The sequence below is a fragment of the Marmota monax genome, unplaced genomic scaffold, assembly GCF_021218885.2.
Source record: "Marmota monax isolate L192 unplaced genomic scaffold, Marmota_monax_Labrador192_F-V1.1 WCK01_AAM20220418_F8-fsc00129, whole genome shotgun sequence".
Classification (NCBI taxonomy): domain Eukaryota; kingdom Metazoa; phylum Chordata; class Mammalia; order Rodentia; family Sciuridae; genus Marmota; species Marmota monax.
This window is the reverse complement of record NW_026693811.1, coordinates 1,750,324-1,763,764: the sequence shown is the minus strand read 5'-3', so window position 1 is coordinate 1,763,764 and position 13,441 is coordinate 1,750,324. Positions and strand designations below refer to the sequence as shown.

The following is a 13,441-nucleotide window of genomic DNA, read 5'->3' as shown; positions in this document are numbered from 1 at the left end:
TAATAGGAGAAATGATGATCCAGACACAAACATGAATACATGGACTTGAGATCATAGTGGAACACAAATTAAAGATACAGACAAATCAATAGGTAATATGTCTTGTTACTTTTATAATAATAGAACAGGATACTATCTTAAAAGAAGGGTAGATTATAAGAATTTGGTAGTGCACATAGTTTATTGAATATGAGACAGCACCTTACTAGACTGACTATCCAATTGACTCATGATGTAGTAAATTATTGGAGACCTAAAAATTCATTTAAATATTAGAAGATATTTAAAAGAAAGATGAAAGTCCTGGGCTTACTTAGTCAATAGAAAAGATGCTTGAGCATCTCAGAGCACTCACTGAACATTATTCATCTCCCACAGGGCAGAATCTGATTTCTTAATGTCATAAATTGCACTTCAGGCACCTAAAAGGAAGGAGGGATTTCTTGATAATAAAAATGACTAAATAATTTGAATACGTGTTTGAAGAAAGGTATACGGTTCTATAAGACCTAGAGGTCAATGATAAATGAGAATCTCTGCCTTATGTGTGCTAGATGCTAAGAAGTACCAAGGTGTTAAATCAGAGAATGCCTAGAGATTTAAGCTTTGGAAGTTTTGTATGCTGCTAGCATTTTGACTTGATTCCTACCTTTGGTCCATTGCTTTTGGGTGTGTGTATGCTCTTCTGAGATGATCTCATCTCCTCTTTTGATTTCAGCTACAACTCATACACTGTGGCTGACTCCCAAATCTATCTCCATTTCTGATCTTTTCTCTTACTTTCAGCCTATCAGAACCAAAACATGGTAGACACATTCCTCAGATACTCACTAACATCTCAAAATCAGTACCTCTTCAAATAAATACATTTAAACAAATGTTCATAATAGTACTATTCACAGTAGCCAAAGACACAAACCACCCAACTATCCATGAACAAAGAGATGAATAAGAGTTCATCCATCGCCCTCGGTCGGTGAGTCTTCTGGGTCCTGCAGTGTGACAGAGCCTGCAGTAACAGGAGCCTAGATCTGTCTCTCCCTTAAAGGTGAGTTTCTGGAAACCTTCAGGGACACTTCAAATCGACAGAGTAGAAACTATCCTGCCTCAGAACCACCCGGCTAGATGGGAAGACGCACAAACAAAATGAAAAAAACAAGGGAATAAAGTGCTCCAAACAAACCAAGCTGATCCCATAAGAGAATCCATTGAAAAAAATATCAGTGAAGGAGTTGAGGATGTATTTAGAAAAAATGTACTACAACTTAAAGAATTTTATAAGAGAGCTGGCACAGGAGTTTTGCAGTAAAATAACAGAATCTCTTCAGGAGATGAAAGAAAGATCACTTCTGTAAAGATATATCAGAGGTCCTGAGAAGAAATAAAGAAGAAATCATCGAAGGGAAGGAATCACTAAACCAACTTAAAAGTTCAATGGAAAGTATCACCCACAGAAAAGACCATTTGGAAGATAGAACCTCAGGCAATGAAGACAAAATATTTAATCTTGAAAATAAAGTTGACCCCACAGAGAAGATGATAAATTGCATGACATTCCGTCACCCAGATACCATGCCTGAACAGCAACTGTTAAAGCCAACCAAGTGGAGCTACTGTGACTACTTCTGGGCTGATAAGAAGGATCCCCAAGGCAATGGCACGGTGGCTGGGTTCGAACTGCTGCGCCAAAAGCAACTGAAGGGCAAACAAATGCAGAAAGAAATGTCTGAATTCGTCCGAGAGATGATAAAGATTGAAGAAGAATATGCAAAGAACCTGGATAAGCTCTCTCAGAACTCCTTGGCTGCACAGGAGGAAGGTTCCTTGGGCCCAGGTGAAGAAGAGTCTGGCAGATGAAGCAGAAGTTCATCTCCAGTTCTCAGCCAAGCTTCACAGCGAGGTAGAGAAGCCCCTAATGAACTTTCGTGAGAACTTCAAGAAAGACATGAACAAGTGTGACCACCATATCGCTGACCTCCGCAAGCAGCTCGCCAGCCGCCATGCATCGGTGGAGAAGGCCCGGAAAGCCCTCACAGAGCGGCAGAGAGACCTGGAGATGAAGACCCAGCAGCTGGAGATCAAGCTGAGCAACAAGACAGAGGAGGACATCAAGAAGGCACGGAGAAAGTCCACACAGGCTGGTGATGACCTCATGCGCTGTGTGGACCTCTACAACCAGGCGCAGTCCAAGTGGTTTGAAGAGATGGTGACCACCACTTTGGAGCTGGAGTGGCTGGAGGTGGAGAGGGTGAAGATGATGCGGCAACATCTGTGTCAGTACACACAGCTGCAGCATGAGACAGACATGTTCAACCAAAGCACAGTCGAGCCTGTGGACCAACTGCTTCGAAAAGTGGACCCGGCCAAAGACAGAGAGCTGTGGGTCAGAGAGCACAAAATGGGCAACATTCGCCTGTGGACATGGAGATCTAGACACGCCTGTGCGGCCCCGGGGGTCCTGCCCAGGAGAGGGGCTGGGGGTCCTGTGGAGAGGGGGTGGTGGCTCCCGCTCGGTGAAGCTGCCCTCCCACCCACTCTCCTGTCCACTGAGGAGAGAGGAGAGAGCTGGCAATTCCAGAAGGGTGATCTGGATGGCTCAGCTGGGGAATCCCAAATATTCCCAGGCCAAGAAGACAGACCCCGCCCTTGTCTCCAAGACTGAAGCCCCCCCAAACCCCGTGCCGTGCTTGTTGCTCTGAGAACAAACTGAGTCTGGAACTTTGTGGTCCCTGCTGAGTTCCATAGGGGTGGCCGTCACATACTTTTGCCCTTGGATGCCCCAAAGCCCATCCTTCACCTGGTCCCTTTATCTCCCAGGGCTTTGGAAGATCAGGGAAGGGCTGTCTCTGCCTCCAAGCCAATGTCAGGATCAGAGTCATGGATAGAAGGCGCCGTCAGCTCAGCCTGCACCTAGAATCCTTTACGGCCCTCTCTCTATTTTTCTCATTGCGTTCTGGGAGCCCAGATCTGGCTTTTCTTGCCCACTTTTCATCCCCATGGGTCTTGGGAAGACCTGTTTTCTGTCTTCCCTGACCAACCCTGCCCAGAGAGGTCAGGATGGAACTACCTCATTCGGCAAATTAGCCCCAAGTCGCAGCATTGAATCACGGTTCCTATCAGACCAGGCATCATCTCTGAAGTCTCTGGAAATCCCCATCCCTCCATTCCTCAGCTGCTTTCTCAAGGCCATCCCCACCCCCACCCTGCCACCCCTGCCCAAAGTTCTCCGCAAGGGAGACCTCCTTCAGCTGTGTGCATGTCCAAAAGCTTTGAGAGATGGAGATGAGCTAGAAACCACATGGGGTCTGTCTCCCATGGTGTCCTGTCCAACACGGGGCTACCCTGACCCCCGCTCTCCCAGGCTGCCCACCAAGGGCTTAATAGGGCTAGGTCAGTCCCACATGGGAGACGGTTAGGGAAAGTCTTTGTCAGACTCCATCTGCTTATGCAAGATAGGGTTTGGACTGCTGTATGAGCATTGCAGACTCTCTCTCCTTGCTATCCAGGTGTGTCCTGCCACCTGGGCCTCCAGCTCCTCCGAACTTTCCAGAGCCCTGCACCAAGCCCTTGCTTGGTGCCAGCACCTCCTTTCTCTCTGTTCATCTTCCCTGGAGAAGCCTGAGCCAACCATGACTCGGGAAGCTTTTCAGCTCTACCCCTGGGTTCAGCCCACCACTTTTTCTTTCTCGACTACAGCAAACACCATCTCCCCCATCTTAGCCTAGAGAATCAGCCTGAGGGGGCTGGGAGAAAATATGACCCAGTGAGCAAGGAACAGCTTCTAGCCAGAAACCCCTACTCTGAGAGGCCACCTTTCTTCATCTTTTCCCTTGATGGCTTTCGGCTTGACCCTTCCATCTCCCATAGGGGCAGAATTCTACGAGCCCAATTCACGGATCTTTCCCTCCATTTTACATTGCTAATAATGGATGTTAATCTTGAATCTTCAGCATCTCTTCCATTGAATTAGAATGGCTTTCTCATAGTTTATTTTAGAAAGATGTTCAATATACTAAAGCAAACCAGAAAAAAAAAAGAGATGAATAAGCAAGTTGTGGTATGTATGTGTATATATGCATATACAAATATATACATACAGTGGAATATTATTCAGCCATAAAAAGGATTGAAGCACTATTATACACTAAAATGTGATAAACTTTAAAACATTATGCTAAATTAAAGAAGTTAGACAAAAATATATATTATATGGGGCTGAGGATGCGGCTTAAGCGGTAGCGCGTTCGCCTGGCATGCGCGGGGTGCTGAGTTAGATCCTCAGTACCACATAAAAGTAAAATAAAGATGTGTCCACCGAAAACTAAAAAAAAAAATATTAAAAAATTCTCTCTCTCTTTAAAAAATATATATACATATATGCATATATATATATATATATATATATATATATATATATATATATATATAATATGATTCCATTTATATGAAATATCCAGAATTGGTAAATCTACAAAGAGAAAGCAGATTGTTGATTATCAGGGGCTAGTAGAAGAGGAGAATGGGGCGAATCTGCTTAAGGGGTAATTTTCTGAATTAACTTTCATGTAGTTTACAAAGTTTATTAACAAGTAGAGCAAGTAAAAGACTAATAAGATGTATTCATTTGAAGTTCCTATATACATTACTGTGGTAATCAACCTTTAATATGGCCTCTAAAGGTCCCCACATCCTGACATTCACCTTCTTATATGGTCAGTCCCTTGTCACATTATAACTAAAAGAATATGGCAGAATTGATGATATGTCACTCATGAGATGAAGTTACAAAAGACATCGCAGCTTCTCTTTTGCTTGGCCATATATTCTCTCTGTCTCTTTCTCTCTCTCTTATAATTTACTCTGGACACAGCCAGATACCCTGTTCTAAGCAGTTGCACAGAGACAGGCTCAAATAGCCAACAACTGAGGACACCAGTCAACAGCCATATGAGTGAGTTTGGAAGTGGGTCTTCCAGTCCCAGTCAAATCTTCCAGTCCCAGGTGAATAAACTCAATATATTGAGAGATTCTGTTATGGTTTGGATTGTGGTGTCTCAAAAAAGTTCATGTGTGAGTCAATGGAACAACAATCAGAGGTGAAGTGATTAGATTATGCGAGTTGTGACCTAATCAGTGAATTAACCCACTGATACAGATTAACTGCATGGTAACTGTAGGTAGGTAGGGTGTGGCTGGAGGAAGTGGGTCACTGGGGGCATGTATTTAGGTTTTACATTTCATTCCTGGTGAGCAGAGCTCTGTTTCTGCTTTCTATTGCCATGTCCTAAGCTGCTATCCTTTGCCATGATTTTCTGCCTCACCTTGGGACCAGAGCTGTGGAACCAGCTGTTTGGGGAGTAAGACCTCCAAATCCATGAATCAAAATAAACTCTTCCTCCTCTACATTGTTCTTGTCACGTCTTTTGATTACAGGAATGAAAAAGATGACTAACACCGACTCTGAGCCAGAACCACCTTCTAAGCCATTCCTAAATACCTGGCCCTCAGAAACCATTGTGAGATAATGAATATTTGTTGTTTAAAATGATACATTTTGGGTAGAAGTTTTAAGCAGCAAGTAAGTCGAGCTTTCATGTCTTATTCATACCCCCAAAGATTTCACTTCTTTAAACCAACCACCATGAATGGGATGAATTCCAGGAGATCTTCAGACCATAGCAGCATGCACTTGGAATTATAAGTTATAAGGAATTATCTGTAGTTCTCTAATTAAGTTTATTAATTAGTGTGTGCTTATAAGGTTTTGATAAACTCAAGTTCTGCATGAGTTTCTCAAAACCCTTATAAGCACACACACTTTTGTACACACTGGTCTTTTTGCCTAAATACTCTAACTTTCCCTACTTATTCCAACTATATCCCTATCTTCTAGATGAATCAAGTTGATTGATGTTCAGAGAGAGGTTCAGACTAGGTGCCATGGGAGGAACACTCCATCCTACCTGATGGTTGAAGGAAGTTTAGATGGAGCTAAGTCTTAAGGAAAGAGCAAGAGTGAGCCAGGTAAAGAAGGTGAAAGATGCTCTAGGCAGATGGTCAGAAAAGGCCAAAGCTGGTTGGAGTTCTACAACTATATGATGAGGGTTGGAAGGATCAGACTTGGAAGAGAAAAAAGAGCTCTAAGCGAAGAGGTAACACAGTGGAAGGAAACAAATCTCTATTGGGAAATGAACTCTAGGGGAAAATGGGAAGGAACTGGTCAGGAAGTGAGTTACGAATTATGGTAAGAAGTATGAACTAAATAGTGCCTCTCAAACTTTAGTGCATATTACTATTTATTACTAAGAAAATACTTTTCACTAGCAATGACATATAAGATTTAATTTCTTAAGTCAGAGCTCCACAAACTAAGGGTCTGAGTATAAATATTTGAGAGCCTCAGGCTGGGAGATGGACACATATCCTTTTGTGAAGACTATAAACAATTCCCTAACTGCCACAAAACCTCATCATGAATTATCAGTATTGCTTCCCTTTATCCATATTTGTTCAATCCTCTAAGAATTCTAACATTTTATCAGTCACATTTTCATCCTGTAAAAACGTGTTGCCTTTCCATTGAAATGCTCAGTAATTATATCATACTCATAGTCAGGGAGTACGGAAGCAAGACAACTCACCAATCAGAAATCTAAGTTCTGCATGAGGTCTTTTCCTGATCGATACTCTAACACAAGGTTGTTTTTTGTTGTTGTTGTTGTTTATGTAGCAAAATGGCTAATTTCATCCTTCAATTATTTCAATAATTTCAATATTCTCAGGCAGATGACATTAGAATAAAGGCATTAATCAAAACTAATTTGTGGCCCACTTATGATTAATTATAATAAGAAAATGTTTACCTTTGGGTATATGAGAAACCAGATTGGAGATTCTGGATGGAAGGGTTCATGCCTCAAGGTTTTCTTTTGTGAGAATATAACCCTCCACTTTGCACCCCATGCAGGTGCTATTAGCTGATCCATTCTTATTCATTATGTCTCAGTGGAGAGTTTCTCCTGATTATTCAAAAATTTTAACCCAACTCCCACAGTTGGTCTGTTTCCATTAACTGTTGCTTTCTTCCTAGGCAGTATGATAATTTGTCACTGTCTTATCCCTGTTGACCTCACTGGATCCTGAACTTCATGGAAGCAGAGACCAAGTGTGCTGTATGTCCATTGTCCTGCTCATAGAAAATGCTTCTTCAGGGTTGATGAATGTGTGGATATATAAATTCTATTGGGGGAAAAAACCACTCAGGGGCTCATCCTCTCCTAGGGATGATCTTAGTACAAAATTTTCATTAAATTTTTTTCATGAGCTCTTTCCCCCATATGTGGTAAGCATGTAGAACACATTTTAAAGAATATTGATTTTAATTTATAGTTTAAAAAGCAAGCTGACCTAATTGTTTTTTAAGAGAGAAATGCCTCATTTAGAACTGGGAAGACATATGTAAGAGTCCTGTTTAAAAAAAAAAAAAATCATCCAATGCCAAAATGGGAAGGAGCTCCCCCAGCCAAAGATGGAACAATTTGAGCATGAACAAGAACAATTATTATAAAGAATTAAAACAATTATGTTGAAATCCATGAGTTCAAAATGTTATTTAAAACTGATTATCTTTGGGGTTTCCCATGGAACCAACTCATTGTTCTAAAAATTATCAAATTAGGGAAGATTTATCCTGTCTTTCCTGTGCTAGCTGTATTTCAAGTTAACAAAAGACTTGGAAAGAAAAAATTCTTCTCCATAGACAATTAAAAAAAAATAAGTGCAGAAGGAAGGACAAAATTAGAAAAACAACAGTTTTGTAACTCCTAATGAAATAATGGATTTAGGAAACACTCATGAATGTTAAAAACTATTTTTTGAATTGCTGATGGGGTAGCTTACAATGGTTAAGTGAGACTGATGATACTTGAACTTCTAATCAATCTTAACGTCACTAAAAGTGATATAATCAGACATTAATGTCTCCAGTGTCATGTACATCAAATCTCCCATCTAGGGAGTATTCTTTGTTTCTTTAGAAAAAAAGAAAGAAAGAAAAGTGAATCTGCATTTAATCAAACCTCTAGAACTAACCATCACTTTAAATGACACTTTGAAGTTACAGTCAGTCATGTGGGAAATTCTATAGGACAAACGAACGACCCAAATCCTTCAATAAATAAATATCAATTTAAAAAGTAAGTGGGGGTGAAGTTTTCTATGTTAAAAGAGGTTTAAGTGGCAAATAAACCACATTTAACATGTGACATTGCTCAATCCTGTTTTAAATAAACAACCTACAAAAAGTGATTTTAGACAGCAGAAGGAAAATGAGCAATTATGGTATATAAAACTGGTTTTAACAAATTATTGTTAAATTTGTTAGGTGTAATAATAGTATTGTGTTAGAAAAGACTCTTGTTTTTGAATAGGTAATACTAAAAGAATTACTGGTAGAAAGATGATGTTTAGGATTCCTTTAAAATATTCTAGGAAAAAGAGAGAAGTGGAGGACATGAATGGCAAAATCTTGAAATAGGTTGAAGCCTTGTGTTCGTAGCAGCAGGGTTATTATTCTTAACTCTGCTTTGTTGTTTCTTTGAAAATGATCATGTTTAAAATTAAAAGCTATTTTTTTATTTTTGAAAATGCCTTAGTGTAAAATGAACAAAAATACAAAAAAAGTCTAAAAATTAAGAGAAAAATATTGAAATATAGTCCTATGAATTCACAATCCAGACCAAAACATGGAACATTACCATTTCTATGTGACTGTTGTTCTCTCCCTTCCTTCTTCAACTTTCTCCCTTTGAGAGTATCACTATTCTGAATATTGTGTTATTGTCTCCTTGTTTTTCTTTTTAGTTTTTAAAATTACTCACATACCTATTCTTACACAATACACTGATTAATTATTTTTTGTTCTTGAACTTCATACAAGTAGAATCATGTTTCACATATTCTGTTGGCTTGTTTCTTTGAAATGATCCATACTGAATCTTTTGAAATGATCTACATTGATACTGTCAACTGTAGTTATTTATCTTTGCTGCTGTAGTGTTGCATTCACTGAAACCTTTTTATTATTCTACAGTTGCTGGGCTTTTGAGTTCTTTTCACTAATTATGAGTATTCCTGTGCATAGGAGAATTTCTTTAAGGTATAAAATTGGTAATGTCAAAGTATATTCTAAAGTGATGGTCTTGTCTCTTTCCACATGCAAGCAAGAGTTTTCAAGAATTTCCCTTTTTCCATACCTTCACCTACTCTTTCTACTTTCAGAATTCTTAATTTTTGCCAATCTGGTGGTCAGTCTAAAGTGGCTTTTTATTATTATTTTAATTTACATTTACCTTGTTACTAGTGAATTTTAACATATTTTCATCTGTTTACAGCCCACTTGTGCTTCCTTCTTTCTGAAATATGCATCCATTCTTTTAGTCTTATTCCAACAAGTTATCCTTTTTCTACTGAATCCGAAGAGAGAGAGAGAGAGAGAGAGAGAGAGAGAGAGAGAGAGAGAGAGAATGTATGTATGTATATATATATATATTTTCTGTATTTTAAACTTTTGTAGCTATTTGCATTAAAATATCACCATTTTGTGTCTTTTTTTCCCCCTCACTGCCTTTATAGAATTCTTCTATGAATCAAGGTTCTTAATGTAATCAGAATTAACAATCTTGGGGCTGGGATTGTAGCTCAGTTGAAAGTACTTGCCTAGCACGTGTGAGGCACTGGGTTCGATCCTTAGCACCACATAATAAGTAAGTAAGTAAATAAACAAATAAGTAAATAAATAAAGTTATAAAATTGATGAAAAGAAATTTTTAAGTTAACAATCTTGTACCATTATTTACCTTATTTAAAAAATCTTTTCCTACATCAAATACAAAAGCTGTTCTCTTATGTTGTGTTCCAATGGCTTCAAAGTTTTGTTTTCCACTCCTAGGTCTTTAACCCATCTGAACTCTCCTCTACCTTTAGTGTTTGTAGGGCAGGGCTTTGATTTCATTTTTATTCTCATGTGGATATCCAATTGACCAGAATCCTTTCTCAAAAAATGCATTCTTTCCCTAGCGCTGTATCATACCAACTCAGTCAAAAACCAAGCATTAATATAAGAGCAGGTCTGCTTTTAGACTCTCTACAATAGGCTCAATTTTCATCAATGGTGGGTGGGGGGAGACAGTAAGTAGAACAGTCTATGTCTGGTAACTTCCCATTTTTCTTGAAACTAGACCTTCTAGTGATTGTTCTCAACTTCTCTCTCTTCCCTCTGTCACTCCTCTGAACCAGGGCTCCTAGTCTTCCTGGGTTCCTCAAACATCAGTTTGTGTCAGTTCTCTTCTTGGAAACATTAAAGGATCTCAAGTTGAAACGATAAATGGAATTTTTAGAAACCTCTTCCTAGCTAGAGAGTGAACAGTTTCAATCTTCAGATTGACATCAATCTCAAGAGTGCCCATAATACAGCAGAAACTGAGTAAATACTAGTTTCTGAATAGCATTTCCTATAAGTGAGAGGGGCATGGTTTGCCTTCTAGCATATCCCAAATGTTATTCCATGAACTACATTTATTTTGTTTTTGTCCAACATGTATGACCTAGATATTTGTCTAAATCACATAAAGATGATAAAGGTTTCACTTCACTCTTTCATCATAATTTAAAGGCATCTTTTTAAATCACACAAAAATGTAACTGTTTAACAAAATCAGTTTGAGTTATCCTGTGCTGTTAAGAAGTGACTCTAAGAAAACTAAAATGACAAAACAAAGTAATCAGGGTCTATTTAACATCAAATAAAATTTTCATTGCATTTTATTAGCTGTGTAGGGACACAATTTGGGGATGTTTTCATACCTATCCTATTGTATGTTTTGGTATTATCTCTGTTTTTTGAGCTAGAATATAAAAGTCTTCTGCAGGCAACTTCAGGGACCAATTAACTCCATTAAATTATATCCAGTTATGTAGTGAACTGAACCACGGCTCGTCTGGGGCTGTCTAGAGCTGTGACAATTAGGAGATGGAGAGAGGCAGAAAGAGAGAGATTGATTTTATGTGTCACTGAAGCACACTGCAACAATATGCCAGCGTGACTTTCAAAATGGCCTTAAAATATTCCAAACTCAGGGAGTTCCCTTGCTCCTGAGTGGGAGTTGACAGACTGTCTGGCAGCATTAGAAAGACATAGAGAAAAGCTGATGTCTATATTGTGTCCTCTAATAACATTCTGCCTCTTTGCGGCATCTCCCCCTTAGAAAGATCCGTCAATTTGTTGTTGAGAGAGAGAGAGAGAGAGAGAGAGAGAGAGAGAGAGAGAGAGAGAGAGAGAAAAGAGGGAGTGTGTGTGTGTATGTGTGTGTGTGAGCTTTGTCTCCCCCTTGTGCGGGGGGCGTGATTTCACCTTTCACATCTGGGAAACGAAGGACACTAACCCTCCCAAGGTCACCTAGAAAATTAGTGTTGTGGCCCGATGCGGGGGTGGGAGGAACAGAACCCAGGTTACCCGACTCCAGTTTTGTAGTTCGGCACTAAATCATTTCCCTTCCCTTGTGGGGAAAAAAAAAAAAAAATCATTGGGCGGGGGTGAGGGGGAAGTGAGAGATTAATCAGATTTCCTCTTTTCCCTTACCTCCCTTCCCCCTTAGGAAGATAAAAACTCAGGAAAGCAAAAGAGGTACCCTCTCTGCAGTTCTTAATCTGGGTCCCCGCAAATCCAACTCCACTCCAACCACCCCACCCCGATACAAAGCGATCTTGGCTCCCAGGGCTCCAGGCTGTCCTACCAGAGGTGAGGAGTGGTTAAAACTCAGCCCTCACCTCCAGCGGGTCCCGGGCTCCACGGCGCCCAGGCCCCGCCCCCGCCCGCCCTTCCCCCACGGCCTCCGCACGCCAGCCCCTCTCCCCTCTCCCCTTCGGGCGCACCCACCCCAGATGCCGCCTGGCACCGAGCACAACCGCCGCCGTCGCCGCAGCACTTTCCACTTGTATTGATCACCTCTCAGCTCTGCTCAGCCTGCTCGCCGGAGCGGAGCGCGGCCAGCGCGCCAGCCCTTGGCAGCCCCGGCGCAGTCGGGCTCCGGGAGGAAACTCCTTGGGAGCGCCCTGTCCGGGGTGCCCTCTGCGCTCTGCAGTGTCTTTCTCTCTGCCTGGGAGGAGGAGGAGGAGGAGGACGTCTGGTCCCGGCTGGGAGGTGGAGCAGCGGCAGCAGCAGCCGCCGAGGCAGCCGCCGCCGCCTCCGGAAAGGGAGAGGCAGGAGAGATCGAGACTTGGAAACCCCAAAGTGTTCGCGACCCTGCACGGCAGGCTCCCTTCCAGCTTCATGGGCAAAGTGTGGAAACAGCAGATGTACCCTCAATACGCCACCTACTACTACCCCCAGTATCTGCAAGCGAAGGTAAAGGGGCGCGGGGGGGAGGGTAGATGAGGAGGGGGAAGCGGGGGCGAGCTGCGAGCCCCCGCCGCCCCCCGGCGGAGTTGATGGAAGGTTGCTAACTATAGCGCTGGCCTGGGCAGAACCCGACTGCGCGCGGGGCGGCGGCTTCCCGGGGAGCCGATTGCGGGGATCGGGTTACAGAAAGCCGCGGGGGGGAGAGACTAGACAGGAAAGAGCCGCCAGCCCCTTCCTGGCCCGGGAGGCGGGGAGGGTCGCGAGCCCTAGCAGCGCCCCTTGTACAACGTTGGCTGGCCAGCGGCCAACGCTTGGGGCCCGCGGCAGGACCCGCTGGTGGCACGTCTTCGACCCCTTCTCCAGGGCCTCGCCCTGCAAGCAGTAACTCTTGGCTTCCCTGGAGTGGTGCGGAGCCTCCCGCCCCCCAGGGAAGCCCCTCTACCTCCCGCGCGCTCGGTGACTGGGGCTTGAGGGAGGGCCGGGACATTTTCCTCCCCGCCTCTGGCCCTGCGCGCCCGCCCCTCGCCTCTGATCTTTGTGCGGTGTGGCACTTCACCTGGTTACTGATTTCTACTTTTACGCTGGTGTTTTGGGCGGAAAAGTGGACAAAGTTCATTTAGCATTCATTGATGTCCCTTTTAATCTTGTCTGCAGCTTTTGCAAAGGAGGGACAATGGTCAGATTTCCGCGCAGTGAAAGAAATGACTTCGTTTTTATTTTTATTTTTCTCTACTACCCTATATGTTTACCCCAGATCGATTGTCAATGCTGCTATCTCCAAAGTTGACTCGGCACACTCTTAGGTAACACAGCTAATGACATGTAGCCGGGTAGATTGCGGCTAGCTTTCTAGGGACCCCGGGTACTTTGTTAACGGGCCTATCTTATTTTTCCAACAACAATTGGATGCCTCCTGAAATAAATTTTTAAGAATTACATGGGTCCACGAAGAGTGGAAATTTCACTGCTTTGGAAGCTTCTTCCACAATTTGGGAGGGCGGTAGTTGGATGCACCAGCGGCCTTCAGCCAGTATCATGTAGCCC

General features: G+C 42.3%; 1 protein-coding gene and 1 pseudogene across 5 annotated transcripts in view; both read left to right on the top strand.

The window, feature by feature from the left end:
* The first annotated feature begins 1,536 nt into the window (after positions 1 to 1,536).
* LOC124105163 (growth arrest-specific protein 7-like) lies at positions 1,537 to 2,868 on the top strand (annotated as a pseudogene).
* Positions 2,869 to 11,918: 9,050 nt separating this feature from the next.
* Positions 11,919 to 13,441, top strand: part of Rbms1 (RNA binding motif single stranded interacting protein 1) — a 207,649-nt gene continuing 206,126 nt past the window's right edge. The window contains exon 1 of one of the 5 annotated variants that reach the window (XM_046462252.2): positions 11,919 to 12,403. In XM_046462252.2, coding sequence (XP_046318208.1) covers positions 12,329 to 12,403 — 75 coding nt within the window. In that variant the 5' untranslated portion in view covers positions 11,919 to 12,328. The remainder of the gene's footprint in view (positions 12,404 to 13,441) is intronic. The other 4 variants (XM_046462251.2, XM_046462253.2, XM_046462255.2 and 1 more) reach the window with 4 other exon arrangements.